Below are 13,832 nucleotides of genomic sequence, written 5' to 3'. Positions count from 1 at the left end.
TTCAACTCAGTCATGAGACGAGGGAGGTTTCCACATTTTATTCTGGGGTGCCAGAGATGCTGTGGTCTGCTGAGGGATCCTCTGCACTCTGGACTTTAAGATAAAGCTGCTTTTCTATTCTGAGAGTGCCCTGGAAAAGATTGGCCAGGAGGGTGAATACTCCTTACTTAAAATTCCTGAATTCCTGGGATTCTCTGCTCCCCAGTGCTAGTATGTATTGATCATCTCTCCTAGGATGGATGCCTACAGCTAAAAAAGCTGCAATGGAGCAGATTTTGGGAGGCCGGTGATGAGCAGGAAAATGGAAAATACATGATTTTTATGTTACAGCAAATGAATATTTGTAGAGACAAAGTATTTGATCTGATAACAGAGGTTCACTTGAAAGAATCAAGGTTATTTTATGTCAATTTTCTCTTTGCCCTGTATAAGATGCATCTAATTATTTCATGCTATCTTCTATTCAAATTAATCTGCCTTATATATATTGTTGCTCAAATTAGAATAATTCTTTAATCAGCTGTGTTATGCATACCATAGAAGGCTAGAATAGGAAAGCTACTCCTAGCATACTGACGATGCATGTATTTTATTTGTTGTTGTAATTTAAAAGTAAAATCAGAAATATTGATTTCTACTTGACTGGAGAGATGATTTAGTTTGAATATCAGACTGATCTTAATCAGGTGAGAATTAATTGAGTTGGAGGTATTAGATATTCAGTGATGTTAACTGAACCATGAGCAATCTACAGAGAAGCTTTCTTTTGTACTGTGTTGGAAATATCAAATAGCTTGTACTCTACAATGTAAAACAATCTCTTCATGTTCATGCTGCTACTTCCTCTGGCTCATTAAATGCACCAGTCGTCACAGTTCTGTGCATACTGAGTCAGCTTCAAAGTAATAAGCTAATGAATCATAACTTAATACAAAATTAAAAGCATAATAATTACCCTTAAAAATGTTGCTCGTAATGTTTTGAATAATGTTTTTGTACGCATTTTACAAATCTAGGTTTTAAAATTTTGCCCTTGTTTACACTTTAAAGGGAACTGTTTTCTCCTCCTTGTACTATCACCCCAAAATCCCATGTTATTTGGGCATCTTTTCTCCACTCAGTGGTACAGCCCAAGGAATGACTGAAACGCAGGACAAAACAAATTTTTTATTTTATTTTATTTTATTTTTTTGTGTAGAGGGAAAAAAGCTACCCCAGAATAAGTCTGGTGTCTGGATCATGATCCAAGCTGGTTTGGTTTTTTTTTTTTTTCTTATTTTAAGAGTGTGATAGCAGTATCATAAGTGTTGAGAAAATATAAATGGTGAGATAACACCTCTGTAGGACTTTCTCTTAAGTAGTAAAATTGTAAAGTCTTTAAATAAACGAGAGCCAGACCTGAGAGGATCAATTTAGCTTGATAATGGGGAATATTTCATTTATTTTGTGTACAAGCACATGTGCAAAATAGATGCACAATTATAATTGATAAAACTACAGTTCCAACATGATATGAAATGTACAACACTTCACAATATGAGGCAATATGAAAGTGCAAAGTATTTTTATAATCTGAATCTGCAAAAAATGAACTTTCAGAAATAACCTTCATGCTACAAACAGTTCATACATTGAAAATAATGATGATCCTTCCTTGGTGTTCTATCAACACAGTTTCCATGCAGCTGCTTGTCTGGAGATAAGTCCCACTTTTTATTCTTCTCTTACTTTGCACATGGGAAGACTTTGATGTTTGGAGGAAGAAATAATTAACTATCTAATATTTTATAATATTTTAAGTAAAGAGAATAAATCCTTTAGAAATTTGTTGCAAACGTAATCTGATGCTGGTTGTTCCTCTTTATTAAATTGCAAAAAAAAAAAAAAACAAACACAACTTTCAGTTTGCTTTTAAGCTTGTGGCAGGACATAACATGTTATTTTTCATGAAGTCTTTACATACACATAACTGAAACTTCAGCAGTCCAACACACCTATTCCACCATTTCATTTTGAGTGCATCACAGTGAAGAAACCAGCTGAATGCTGTTTGGGTTGGGATGGCATTGTAAGGTACATAAAGAACACTTGCATCATAAATATGTTGCCTTGTTTTTGTCGTCCCCTGCAGACACTGAGATTAAGAGTATTAAATTTAACCTTGTCTGGTTTAATGGTGTGGAAGAAAATCATGATCTTTATTCTGCAGAGCTGTGCCTGTGTCTTATTGCTTTGTCCCTTTGCCTCAAAATCCTACAAGTTTTTAATTTTTGTCATACGGAATATTTTGTCAAATATTCTTTGAACCTATGAATATGTTCTAAAGTTAGAATGGGCAAGACCCTGGCTTTTTATCTCATTTATTTTAATTAGGACTTGTCCCAGGACATCTATTGGTGGACCCCCATCAACTTTGTTGTAGCTTTCTGGTAATGTGTCTGATATTTTAAAATTAATACTTTAGTGTGTATTGCATATGGATGTCTGACTGCTTGAATAGACAGGGAAATAATTTGTCCAGTTTTTATTCTGTGATAAGTGAACTGTTAGCCATTTTCCCTTCAGTTTCCATCTGCTTCTCATATTATCTTGTTATAAAGTCATAAAACAGAGTTGGGGAAAAAGCAATTAGAAATACTAAAGAAAAACATTCTTCTTAGATACTGTTTTTTCAGCAAAGATTTGTGTGCACTGTAAAGATCCTTGTAAACAATGTTCTTTACTGTGCTAACCTAGATAATTATCAAAGAAACCTTAATAAAAATAGTGCTCTGTAACTTAAAGAAGTTTTTAATCAACCATCAAATATACTAAGTCAGGCACTCAAAACTAATTCCTCATGCCTCCAACATAATTTGTATAATTCTGTTTCTAAAGGGAATTGTAGAAAGACTTGGAATGGGATTTTTATTTAAAAAATGCATGTCTGTACAGCCTTATATATAAATTAAGAAGGCTTTAAAAAGCTTCTTTTTTTCTGTTCTGTGACTTTACATATGTCAGGACCTAATTTCTCCTAATTGTTTGTGTTGTGCTTTCTCAGGTGGGTAAGTTGGATACAACTGGATAGCCAGTGAAATCTGGCTCTTGGGTCCAGGGCAGGTCTGGAGGTGCCAGGGACCAAACTCAGCAGCTTCCCTGAGCTGCTCAGGGCCAGAGATGCTCCCTGCTGAAGAGTCAGTCCTTGGAAGGACTCGCTCATCTCTGGCCTCAGCCAAAAAGCCCTCCTGTCTCTCCCTGAAAATGTGGTCTTCCCATCATAGGCAGATCCCCTGCACATGCCAGCATGCCATAGTGAGCAGGTGAGAACTGGCAAAACTGAATTGCTCTGTATTCAGACATGGCTGCTCAGCTTTTGTTCAGCTGACAGCAGAGCTCTGTCTTGGCAAAGATACATTTTGGCCTTACATACTTGGTTGATTTAGAAAAAGTACTAAATTCAATTGCAGGCTTGCTTTAGCAGTTAAAATCTCTCTATGTGGCTGTAATGGCCAGAATGTAACAAGGCTTAAAATTCTCTGAACTGTGACCAAAACTTATTTTGGACTTGTCTTGCAACAGGAATGCAAAGCTTTCTTCATGAGAGGAAAAGAAGGAATCTGGTCTCAAATCAATGTTGAGCTTTTCAGTGAAGCTGTAGCCTCAAGAAGAGATCTTTGCTCCGTGTGCATCCCCTCAGACAGAGCCTGTGGCACGGAGAGGAGCCTGTGGGGTAACCTATGTCAGATATGATGTCATGAACCATGACTGCTGCAGGTGAAAGGGGGGTCTGTAGCCAGTTTCCGTGGTAACTGGTAGGCACCTGCAGCTCGCTGACGCAGTAGTGGATCTGTCCTTGTCTGTGCACAGAGCATTCAGTGATGGACATATGTAGCTGTCCTAGAAAAGCCTTGGCAAATGTTTGATTTGATGGAGGGCAAACCTTTTTCCCTTTTCTAACAAGGCATTTTCACTTCTGTGGTGTTGAGCTCTGTTCCTCACTTTATTTGGCTTGTATTTGGAAATATTTGGCAGAACTTTTATTGTTTGAAACACGACTTTCTTTTGTTTGCAATGAATTTGCAGACTGGCCCAGATTTACTTCTTGTTTTGCTGCTGCTTGAGGTTTTGTTTTGGTAGCTTGCTGATTGCAGGAAGAAAGAAAACATATCAGCCCATGAACTTCTAAAGTCATGGAAAGCCATTTCCTGAAGTCATAAAGATAGTATCATACACAAGAGTATGAAAAGATCAATTCTTTTGTTTCGATAGCATGCAGTGTATCAGAAATAAGGTTTGTTTGGATTCTTTAGTGTTCTGATTACCCCTCATAGCTGCTAAAGTGTTAAATTACATTAGGTTTGTAACCAGATCCTGTGTATCTGCTCCTTTTGTGGTGCCTTGCTATGCATCCTGAAACAATGGAGATATTGCCTGAGTGAGGAATGACTAAGGCTTGTCAGACATGGAGATTAATTCTTGGTTTGAGATATCTGCAGCTATTGAGCACTATTTCTGACATTCTCCAAAGTAGTAGTAGCACTGTGCTGTTCAACATTGACACATTTAATTTCATGGAAAAGTCATAGGATCACAGAATAAGCTGAGTTGGAAGGGTTCCATCAGGATCATCAAGTCCAACTCCTGGCCCTACGTAGAACACCCCTGTCACACCATGTGCCTGAGACCATTGTTGAAATGCTTCCTGAGTTCAGGCATGTTTGGTGCTGTGACCATTTCCCTGGGGAGCCTGTTCCAGTGCCCAGCCACCCTCTGGGTGGATATCTTTTCCTGATAGCCAACCTAAACAAGCCCTGACCCAGCTTCACGCCATTTCCTTGAGTCTTGTCACTGGTTAGGAGAGTGAAGAGATTGGTGCTTGCTTCTCTATGAGCAAGACAAAGCACAATTAAAAATAAAAAAACATTCTCCAGACTCATGGAAGGTTTCTGGTAAGCATCTATAACTGAACCTGTCTTTCATTCCTTACAGGCCTGCCAAACAGAAGAGATGGATAATCAAGTTTTGTGTGCTCATATAAGGATGCCTAATATGCTTTAACCTTCTTTCTTCCTTTCTGTTGTTAAGCATCAGTAATGTTAAAGCTAAACAGCTGGAAGCAGTTTTATCACTTTGCAGCAGTGCCTGGCCATGTACCACAGGCAGGGCCTTCTGAAGCCAGGGAATGCTGGCAATTGCAGTTCAGGCTTTTTTTGTTCACTGGGACATCACGCCATTAACCAATCAAGACTGGTGAGTTAACAAGTGAGAGGGACCTCCTGTTGTCTTCAGTGGTTTTTTACTTCACAGCTTCCAGAATAAATGATTACTACTACCAAAAAAAAAAACCAAAAAACTCAGCACAGCACTTAAAGAAGTGCCTGTAGAGAGTATAAATCAAACTAGACAGACCAAAAGCTTTCAAAAGCTTTGGATGTTTTTCTCACAAAGAAACAAAGGTCATTTTTGGAAATGTACTAATAGGTATAATTTTTATGAGATGCTGATGTAAGAATAGTCAATATAAGTAGTCCAGGAAAGAATGGAAGAAATGTCAGATTCACCCTTGAAAATCAAAGAAATACTCTGATAAACTCTGATAACATTGGCCTTGTTCTGAGCTTAAACTGCTTTAGTAAACTTGAGCTGTCCAGGTGTTTCCTCAAAGCTGTGCTTCTGCACTTGGGTGACTTTAGGTCTAAAACACATAGATCTCAGAAACTGGGTGTAGTTGTTAATAGATACCTTTGAGCACAGGTTACAGTATCTTCCCAGGTGGTAATCAACTGGTTAACTTAAACCCTTTTTCTGCACACTTTTATCTGGTTTTCATGTAGGGTGTGGTGTAGTTGCCCATCTGTAACACTGGGTGCTGTGTTGGAGAAGGTTTTTAGGTGTTCATCAATAAATAATATGTTTGAAGTAGTTAAGAAGTCAGTTCTTTGCAAAATTTTGCAGTATAAGGACAGTGAAATCTGTCATCACCACTTTCAGCAAACACTACCTTGTCTTGCAAATTATTTTAGTGAAAGCCTAATTAATAATACCTGTGGATAAGCAGACTAATCTCATCCAGGGATTGCTTGCAGCTGTTGGATCACTTGCTCAAAATCTTGCCAGTAGTGTCCAGGATCCCAGAAGATGGGTTCTGTTCCACTGAGGTCCACAATTGCCTAATGCCCATTTCAGTGGGCATCTGCTATGAGCAAAGGACAGGAGTGCTGCCTTTGTAGGCACAAATCTCTTCTTTCTTGTTTATTTAGTCTTGAGGTACCTATACACTGAGCGTAGGTAATGTGATTCAGCTGTTGTGTGATGTAGTACCATTACATTTTGATGTTACTAGATTAGCTGTAAATTTTGCTAAGTATATGCAAGAAAATAATTTTTGTATGCCCTAAATTTGCTGGATATTAAATCATTACCAGGAAGACCTTAGAAGAGGAGAAATGGATGGAATCCTGGAAGGGGATGTGGTGGGGGAACTTTATTCTTGATCTGGCTCCTGGTTGATTAAGGACACAGGGGCTTCTTTTTCTCTCTCTTTTCCATCTGCTAAATGTAGCTGATTACCTCTTAGAACAGTTTGAAATCTCCTGATAGAAATAACAACCAATTCTTATCTAAGGTTATTATTCAGTGGAACATCCATACAGGACGCTGGTAACAATGAGGCATAATTTTAGTTACTCCCAGATAAACCCCATGTCCTTAGCCATGACTTTGCTGTTCTGTTTTAGTATCTCACTGGCTTGTTTTAAAGTCTTAAGATCCTTAAAACAGACCAGGTGCTTTCACTTGTTGAGCAACTTCATTGTTCTAAAATGGTAGAGATGTAGTTGGTAGCCTACATGTAGAGTAGAGCATGTGAAAAGCAGACACAAGAACCATGGATTTGCTGCAAGAATGGCTTCAGAAATGGTATTAGCAACAGCAATATATGTGTTAACATGCTACATGATGAGAGAGAATCCCAGTTAAAGTGTTGTTGCTAAACAAGTGACAAAGACCTTGCAAATAGTATGAGAATCTGGGCCAACTATGGTTATATTAATAATAAATCAAATCTGGTCTGCTACCTCCTACACATAGAGTTTTTTCACCTGTTGTCAATTTAGTTTGTGTTGTTTTTTTTCCCCCAGCATTTACTAAATGCTGTCAAGAAACTGGTCTTCTGATGGTGGTGAAGTGTCGGCAGGAGAACACAGCACTGAAGGACTGTCTGGTTGGCTAGTAAGTACCTCGTGAGTTTTTGTTGGGTTTTTGTGCAGGCCGGTGCTAATCTAGAAATGTTAACTATTCTGAAAAAGGCAGTGCAGGGTTAGGGACTTGGATGTCTTTTCTGAAAATGGTATCTTTGCTTTATTAAAACTGTGCTGGGAAGAGCACTAACTTGACAGGATTTTATTTATACTATGAATATATGGCTACAGAGACTCTTTTCTTGATTCATTTGGGGACGGATTTCAGCCCAGAGGACCTGCAGCCCTGTATTTGCTCTGGTGCATCACAGATGTGGGGAATAGGGGTGCACAGTGAAGCTTCTTCATAGTCTGTTAGTAAGACAGAAAAGTTGGTTTTCATTTTGCTTCTGTTTTTTAATATTTAGTCTATCTTGAAAGTGTCCTGCTGTTGTGAACAGCAGTATCAGGAGCAATGGGAAATTGTTGTATATGAGAGGTCAACCCAATGCCATGGTGGATTGAAACATCTTTTTTGGAAGTCCTAATTTACCCCCAGTGCCATTAGGCTGAAGTGTTAGATTCTTGAATTTCCCAGGGTGAGAGGGCTGTGAAGTTCTTGAGTTTGACTGGGGGAAAAAAGAGGTTGGTTTGATTTTTGATGTGTCCTACTCTCTTCAACCAGCAATTGAGATTACCTTTGAACTACTGACAGTTATTTAGTATTTAGGAACTGGTGAAAAAAACATATGCAGCCAGGCAAGAATTTAGGCCTAACTGCAGTCAGAACTTGCTGGAATTACGCAGTTTTATTTGTCTGTTCCTTCACCTTTTGCAAAAAATAAAATTAAACAAAATGCTTCTGACAAAAAAAGGTTTATAGTGTTGAATTGTTATACTTCAAAAACTATGAGAATTTAATGTAATGATCAAGGACCATTATATATACTGTTAAAGACATACACTTGAACCTATTCCCAGCAGATACTTGGATGCATTAAAAAAATAAGTCATCTCCAGCAGCTTCCCATGCTGAGGAGGGTAACTGCAAATGAATTCTTCAGCTGAACTTAAATACCAAATGTGTTTCCCTTTTTCTGCTTTTCCTCTTGGCTTCACTACAGAGGCTTGAAAAGGAAAGTTATTTTACTGTTAAAGAACAACAAGTTTTCTTTGGGTGTAAAAGAAAGATCAGTTATGAGTGGCACTTGTGCAATATTTATTCAATATTCCAAGATGAAAAAAAATATGCATTTTTCTGTCTTGTAGCTATTCTGATCCATCATTCTATGAAGAATGCAAAGCAGAATATTTGAAGCAAAGAGAAGAATACAGAGCAACTGGAATTAAGAAAAAAAGACAGAAGTTTACTCCGAATGTGTGATTAAAACTTAAAATGAACTTTTTTTTATATGAAATTTGGATTTCACTTGATTTAAACAGACTTAAATTGTCTCTACCACTCTATGTGGAGTTTAACTGAAATACACAAAACGAGATGGAGAATAAAGTAATGTCTGAAATTAAGCTTTCATTTCAAAACTTTTCATAATTAAAGATCTAGAGCATGCTGTCACAGTTTGCAAGAGAGGTTGCAAAGGTGTGTACCTCTATCTGGACTTGGGATTTTGTTACCAATGTACAGTTTGGAGTTTACAACTCTAGCAGGTCCATTTGGAATTTAAAGCCTATATCTAGCTACATGAGCCAGGCTACATAAAAAATTATGGGTGAATAATTTAAGTTGTATGAACTGGTCACAGATTTGGTATACACTTAAGTTGGTCTGTTAGTCATCACCTGAAGCTGACTGTATGGAGATGCACTTAATAGAAGAGAAGGGTGGCAAATGCAGAAGAGCTGCTCAGACCAATGTGAATTACCCTTTTCATCAAAGTGTTGTCAGATGAGAGCCTGGCAGTACTTCTGCCTGCACTGTAACTCCTTTTTAAGTCTGCACTGTGACTCACTTTTAAGCCTATACTGTCAGAAGAGATGGATGCCTTGCACTTGTGCATAGCCCAGACTGACCATTTCAACTCTAGGGGAGAAAGTAATCTCATCCAGACCTTCCTTGAGAACAGGGAATAAGCTACCATGCTTCAGGAGTTTGTGAGTGACCACACTTAGAAAATTATCCCAGGCAGAGGTGAGTAAACAATTAAACCAGGCATAGAAGATGCAGATCACCTTGCAGGAACTAAGAAGGTCCTTAATTTAAAATCAGCACACAAGCCATCTTTCGTGTATTGATACTTGAAGCTGCTTAATTACAGTTAATTAATTAAATTATTTAAAAATTAATGGTAATTGCTTAAATTGCTTCACTTAGAGATACTAATAGAAAGTTTTAGAAACTATCTTGGAGTTACCCTCCAAGCATTCTGAAATAAAACTAAATTTTTTAAAAGCAAGGAAAGACTGCACTTAAACTTGGTAACTTTAATGCCCTGATTAAAGAATAAAAAACCGTAATTTTATGAGTAAGGAGTAGGATTTTATACTGTTCTGTTAGAAGAGGCAACATTTTACTTGTTTAATACTGTTTCACCACAAACAGTATTTCTCTATGCAAGGAAGAAGCTCTGACACACGTATATGAAGGACTTAATGCTCCAGGTTAGTAATTGCCTTTTATTCTGTGCCTGTTACTGGAATAATCTTTAATAATGTTGTTTCAGCAAACTGGGTGGAGGACTGGACTTGTGTAGTGGCAAACTGAAAAGATGTGTAGCCTTGTTAGGCAAACTTAAGTGGCACTCAGCTCTAAAAGTAATCACCTTGAAATGGTGTATATGGAATGACACTGTACTTGGCTTCTTATCTCAGGTGTTTTGGAAAACAAAAATACTCCTAATTAGTTGCTTTGCGGTATGCATTTTAAAAAGGAAGAAATTTAAAATAGATGGTGACATGTTTTTAATGACAATGACTGTTTTTCTGTCCCACTATGAAAATTTGCTATGTTTTCAAGCTCTGGAAAGCCAGCCTGGGCATCTGAAAGTGTTGGCAAAAGCCCTTCCCTAGAGGACTGGGGGGTGGTGGTGGGAGTGAGCATTCTCTAAGGGCAGTGCTGGCTGCTGCCGGTGGTGTGTGCTGGCACTGAGGGCTTACCTGGCTCATACTCAGCTGTGACTCAGGTCTGAGTCAGACAACAGCAACAGAGGTCTCCTTTTCTGGCTCAGCAGAAATTGTGTGCAGCAAGTGAGGGGGACCCACAAGTGCAGTGACCAGGACAGCAGGAAAGGAATGGATGTGTGGAATGGAACAAAGCTGAGGTGAACATGCAGGTATTGCTCCCCAACCTTCAATACAGGCTGTATGTAAACAGTAGCCACAGCTCACACCTGCACTGATGTCACACCTGAAATTCCATGTACTGAATGGTGCTGTCAGCCATTTGTTTCTCTTTTTTCCTACATCTGGATTACTGGTATGCATTCAGAGCAAGGATTGGCCCTTGGATCATGCATCAGCTTCCTCCATAATACACCTCTGGCCTTAATGTGCTGTTCCCTAGCTTTGAATTCCTGGTTTCACACCTTTAATTTTCTTAGTATCTTGTGCATATCCTGTACTTGAATTGCATTTACATCTTTTATTTAAAGTTTAAATGAAAGAATGAGTACCATGACATGACAAACTCATACCACTGAATTACTTTCAGTTTTGGTTTTGTCTCAGCTGTAAACTCTCCTTCCTATTCAGGTTTACTGGAGGCAGCCCTGGATTCTAATCAGTGTAAGAAAACACAGCACAGGGGCCTATCTGTTCTTTTCAGAGCACTTGGCAGGCACCCAAGACACCCCCATTTTTCACTGGAGGCTGCACTCTCTGGCTGTATTAAAGGTCTCTTCAAACTCCTGAGGGGAGCCCCCAACAAAGGCAAGATAGGAAAGAGGGAGAAGGTGTCATGTACTTATTTAAAAGTCTGCCTTCAGAGAGTAAAATCCAGATTTGGAGGGAAGAAGAGGGACAGTTTGTAATGCACAGGATTTTCAAAGGGCAGTGGAACAGCCACTGCAGTCTGAAAAATCACACAGAAATTAACCTGCAAGCCAGAAGCCCATTCTGCTCCACATTTAGTACAGGCATACTCCTCGGGTAATTCCTGCAAGTAATTCCTCTGTCCTGTTTACTCTGCTGATCAAAAAATGACCAAATACACTTGGAATGTTCCACCTAATTATAAATTGATTCAGTAACAGTAAGCACCTGGGTGTTTCTTGCATGTTTCTCCCTAAATCAAACAGCCATACTCAATCAGACATGATCATCTTACCACTTTATTACTGTATCTTAATGTTTGACTTGCTCTCTTCCATCTTAAAATACAATTAAATTAATTTTGCTGGACAGTTACTGCACAGGGTGGGTTTTTTAATGTTAAATTGCAACTCAGTTAAAATTAGTGTTTATGTTACTGCTGGTCATAAAAACATAAAATGCTTTCATCGACTGATCTATGTTAATACAATTGCAAGTAGTAACACCACTCTCCCTAAAGAAAAGGTCAAAAACCTGAAAAAACCCTCAAAAATAATAAAATCTCAAAAAAAAACCCCAAACAAACAAACCCCCACATGCCCTTTTTTCACTCAAACTACACAGAGAATCAGAGAAATACCTTACACCTCTGCGACCACTGTACTTCACAGGGCCTGTCTGGAGATCAGAAGACAATACAGGTGTCTGCCAGGTACCATAGCTCTTCACTCTTCCTTTACCAGCCCACAGCATCATTAAAGCTGCAGTTGTGTCAGCACAGAAGTAGAAGTATGCTGCAAGTTGGTTTTGGAAGAAAATTCAATCTGCTTTATCCCATCAGTATAGTTCATGTGATACTTACAGGGGCCTGTGTTTCATTACTTGGAATGGACAGTTTTTACTGTAACTCCAGCGTATGTCTTGTGCTGCTCTTGTCTTTTCCAGATGTAAAAACTGGACAGTCCATCACAGCTAATTTGGGGGTTTGCTTTGTTCAATATGGCTAGTTCACATGTGAGGAAAACTGATCAGCTGTACACCACAAAACTGTCAGGGAAACTTAAAACTATCAGATTTTAAAAATACTTAAAATTAACCAAACAGTGCAAGTTTACGTGCAAGTTATTAGAAGGTTCATCCAACTCACCAAATACCCAAATACATATTAATTAGGTTGGCATTTGCTCATTTAAATGTGCAGAGCAACAACCTTCTCCTGCCCCAACAGCTGGCTTTCATTTCTGTTAAATGGAGTTAGTGCTTTCTTAAATTAAAAGTAGTCAAATTGGTAGGTTGGGGGAGGTTTTAAAATGTTCAAGGTTTGTATTCAAGTTAAAGTTTTCTTGGGGTCATTCAACATAATTGAGAACTTTGGTCCTTACTATATTACATTTTACAGTTTTATGTAACACATGGACACTAACACCAGAACCCCGTTATTACAGCTACTTGTCCATGTAATTTGCTGTCACTGATGAAAAGATTTCACTTCTGAAAATGGAAAAAGCACTGTAAGCCGCTAGTGGCATGGATTTAAATGGCTTTTCCATCTCAGTCAAAACCCGATTGTAAGCTTCAGACCCAACAGATGTTTCACAAGCCAGTGAGCTCCCAAGTGACTCCAAATCTGGGGACTTCCTTTTCAGCTGTTACATCTTGGACATGGCAATGAGTGACTGGATTGGAAATGCTGCCTGCAGCGAACTCTCTGGCATCAGTCCCTCTTCTCCCTAGTTAGCAGCAGCACTCCTGAAGTTCCTCTCAGCAAACATTGCTGCTCCCTTCTCCACCCTGGGAAGGAGTACAGAATATAAACCAAGGGTCAGATGCAAAACCTGGTAATTCTCAGGCTCTGCACAGAAAATCTTGATTTCATACAGGACAGGACAAGCTGACTGGGAACCTTTTGACACAAGCAGTCAAAAGCAACTCAATCCTTCAGGTTTCAACATCCAGGAGCATTCTTCTCCCAGAAGATGCTGAAGCAGGCTACAACAGATGGCTGTTTTTTAAGTCAAAGTGATAAACCTCAAATCTAATTGTATTTGGAATAGCATTTATACACAATAAAGGAATTAAAACTTAAGCAAAAAATTTTGTGCCAAATACGGAAAGGAGATTTGTTATTGAAACCAATTTCAAACAAAAATAAATTTATTTAATGTTTTACACAGCAGAATTCCTTCATTGCACAAATCATGTTAATGCCTGTTGAATATTACATTCCTTAATAAAACATCTCAATAATGTTGAGGTGGGGGACCCCAAAAGTAAACTACATTAGAACTAGGTACCACATAGCTTATGCAGCCACATGAGAAATGCCTTCTTTGTTATTACATAGGTAGTTGGTTCTATCAGCTAAAGCCTAGTGACTTAGATTTGTTTTATGCATATTGGGTTTTGTTCTATTACTTTCCAAGAGATTGTACTCCCCTGAGTCAGCTGTGTTCATTGGTCAGAATAAATTCCAGCATCTGACACCATTTCCATTAATCACAGACAAGCCAGTATACGTGAGCAAGATAATAGAAAGATAAAAACAATATCTGGTGAATGGGAAACATTGTTTATGTATGCTGTTTGTACTACAGGAGAAGGTATCTGGAAGGCATTTTTTTGCCTTTGATAGACAAAGTGAAGGATGGGCTCTGTTTGAAGTACTTACTGTGCAGGGGAGTGTCA

At 38.5% G+C, this 13,832-nt stretch overlaps 1 protein-coding gene across 1 annotated transcript in view; it reads left to right on the top strand.

Moving 5' to 3' along the window:
* Nucleotides 1-8,687, top strand: part of CMC1 (C-X9-C motif containing 1) — a 40,296-nt gene extending 31,609 nt beyond the window's left edge. Inside the window, exons 3-4 of the mRNA XM_021536545.2 lie at nt 7,122-7,212; nt 8,430-8,687. Coding sequence (XP_021392220.1) covers nt 7,122-7,212; nt 8,430-8,544 — 206 coding nt within the window. The 3' untranslated portion in view covers nt 8,545-8,687. The remainder of the gene's footprint in view (nt 1-7,121; nt 7,213-8,429) is intronic.
* Nucleotides 8,688-13,832: the final 5,145 nt, after the last annotated feature.

The sequence above is a fragment of the Lonchura striata genome, chromosome 1, assembly GCF_046129695.1.
Source record: "Lonchura striata isolate bLonStr1 chromosome 1, bLonStr1.mat, whole genome shotgun sequence".
In the NCBI taxonomy this organism is placed as follows: Eukaryota; Metazoa; Chordata; class Aves; order Passeriformes; family Estrildidae; genus Lonchura; species Lonchura striata.
This window is presented reverse-complemented; position numbering and strand designations above follow the sequence as displayed.